The 1,205-nt window shown below is 49.6% G+C and overlaps 1 protein-coding gene across 1 annotated transcript; it reads right to left on the bottom strand.

Annotated features, from left to right (window-relative positions):
* Positions 1 to 5: 5 nt before the first annotated feature.
* Positions 6 to 872, bottom strand: LOC121026650 (olfactory receptor 10X1-like; the record flags this gene model as incomplete). The annotated part of the gene is made up of 1 exon (XM_040469445.1): positions 6 to 872. A coding segment is annotated over exon 1 (867 nt), but the record flags the coding sequence as incomplete, so codon positions are not given.
* Between the last annotated feature and the right edge of the window lie 333 nt (positions 873 to 1,205).

The raw sequence follows: 1,205 nt of genomic DNA on the forward strand, positions 1-1,205 counted from the left end.
TTCCTGAGGCTGAAAATGAGGGGGCTGAGGAAAGGGGTGATGACGGTGTAAGGGACAGCGATGAGTGTGTCATCTCCTCCCGAGCCTTCTGGCTTCAGATAGACAATAGCCGCGAAGCCAAAGTGGACGATGACCACAGTGAGATGAGAGGCGCAGGTAGAAAAGGCCTTCTGCTTGCCCTCGGCTGAAGGGATCCTGAAGACAGTGGACAGAATGAAAACATAAGTGATGATAATGAGCAGAAAGGTGCCCGTCAAGCCTGACACCGAGATCATTGTTACAACGAGTTCGGTGAGGTCGCTGTCTAGACACGACAGCCTCACCACGGCCCGCATGTGGCAGAAGAAATGGTGGATGAGGTTGGGGGTGCAGAACGAGCCCCCGAATATCAGTGCAGTCTCTGTCACAGAGATAAGGAAGCCTCCGGCCCAAGCAGAGACCACCAGCTGCCCACACACCACATTGGTCATCAGCAGTGGGTATCGGAGAGGGTGGCAGATGGCCAGAAAGCGATCGTATCCCATCAGCGTGAGGATGATGCAGTTGGTGCCACCAAGTCCCAAGAAGAAATACATCTGCAAGCCACACCCCGGGACTGAAATGCTTCTCTTCTCAGTGAGCAGGTCTGCCAGCATCTTGGGGATGATGGTCAGCGTGTAGCAGGTCTCGGAGAAAGAGAGGGCACGGAGGAAGAGGTACATAGGGGTGTGGAGAGATCTGTCCGCCCAAGTTAGACCCAGGATGGCCAGGTTACCTGTGAGGGTGAGAAGGTAGAGGCCAAAAAAGAGCACGAAGAGGAATGTCCGCACGTGTGGGTACGAGGAGAAGCCCACAAGAATGAATTCTTTCAGGACTGTCTGGTTGGCCTTCATTGTGGCATGTCTGAAATGTGAAAGAAACAACAAGTAAATATTCAACTCTCCATTATTCTTGGAAGGTTGTGGTGTGAATAAGACAGATGATCAGGGAGTTACGATGACCAGTTGATTCTTCGATTTGTGTGGCAGAACACCATGTGTATGTAGGTCACGGGTTTTCCTGATTTTAGTTCATTTGTTATACCTTTATTAGGGGTCCAATTACTGATCGCTTGGTGGGTGACAGAAGACTCTTCGTGGCTTATTGTTTTAGCAGAGTTTATTAGCTGGTAATATCATAAGAGGAAAAATACTGTAATTAATGTCTAGAAAAAGGAAATTCAGGTG

This window comes from Herpailurus yagouaroundi, unplaced genomic scaffold (assembly GCF_014898765.1).
Source record: "Herpailurus yagouaroundi ecotype Mexico unplaced genomic scaffold, PumYag 150579, whole genome shotgun sequence".
Taxonomy (NCBI): Eukaryota; Metazoa; Chordata; class Mammalia; order Carnivora; family Felidae; genus Herpailurus; species Herpailurus yagouaroundi.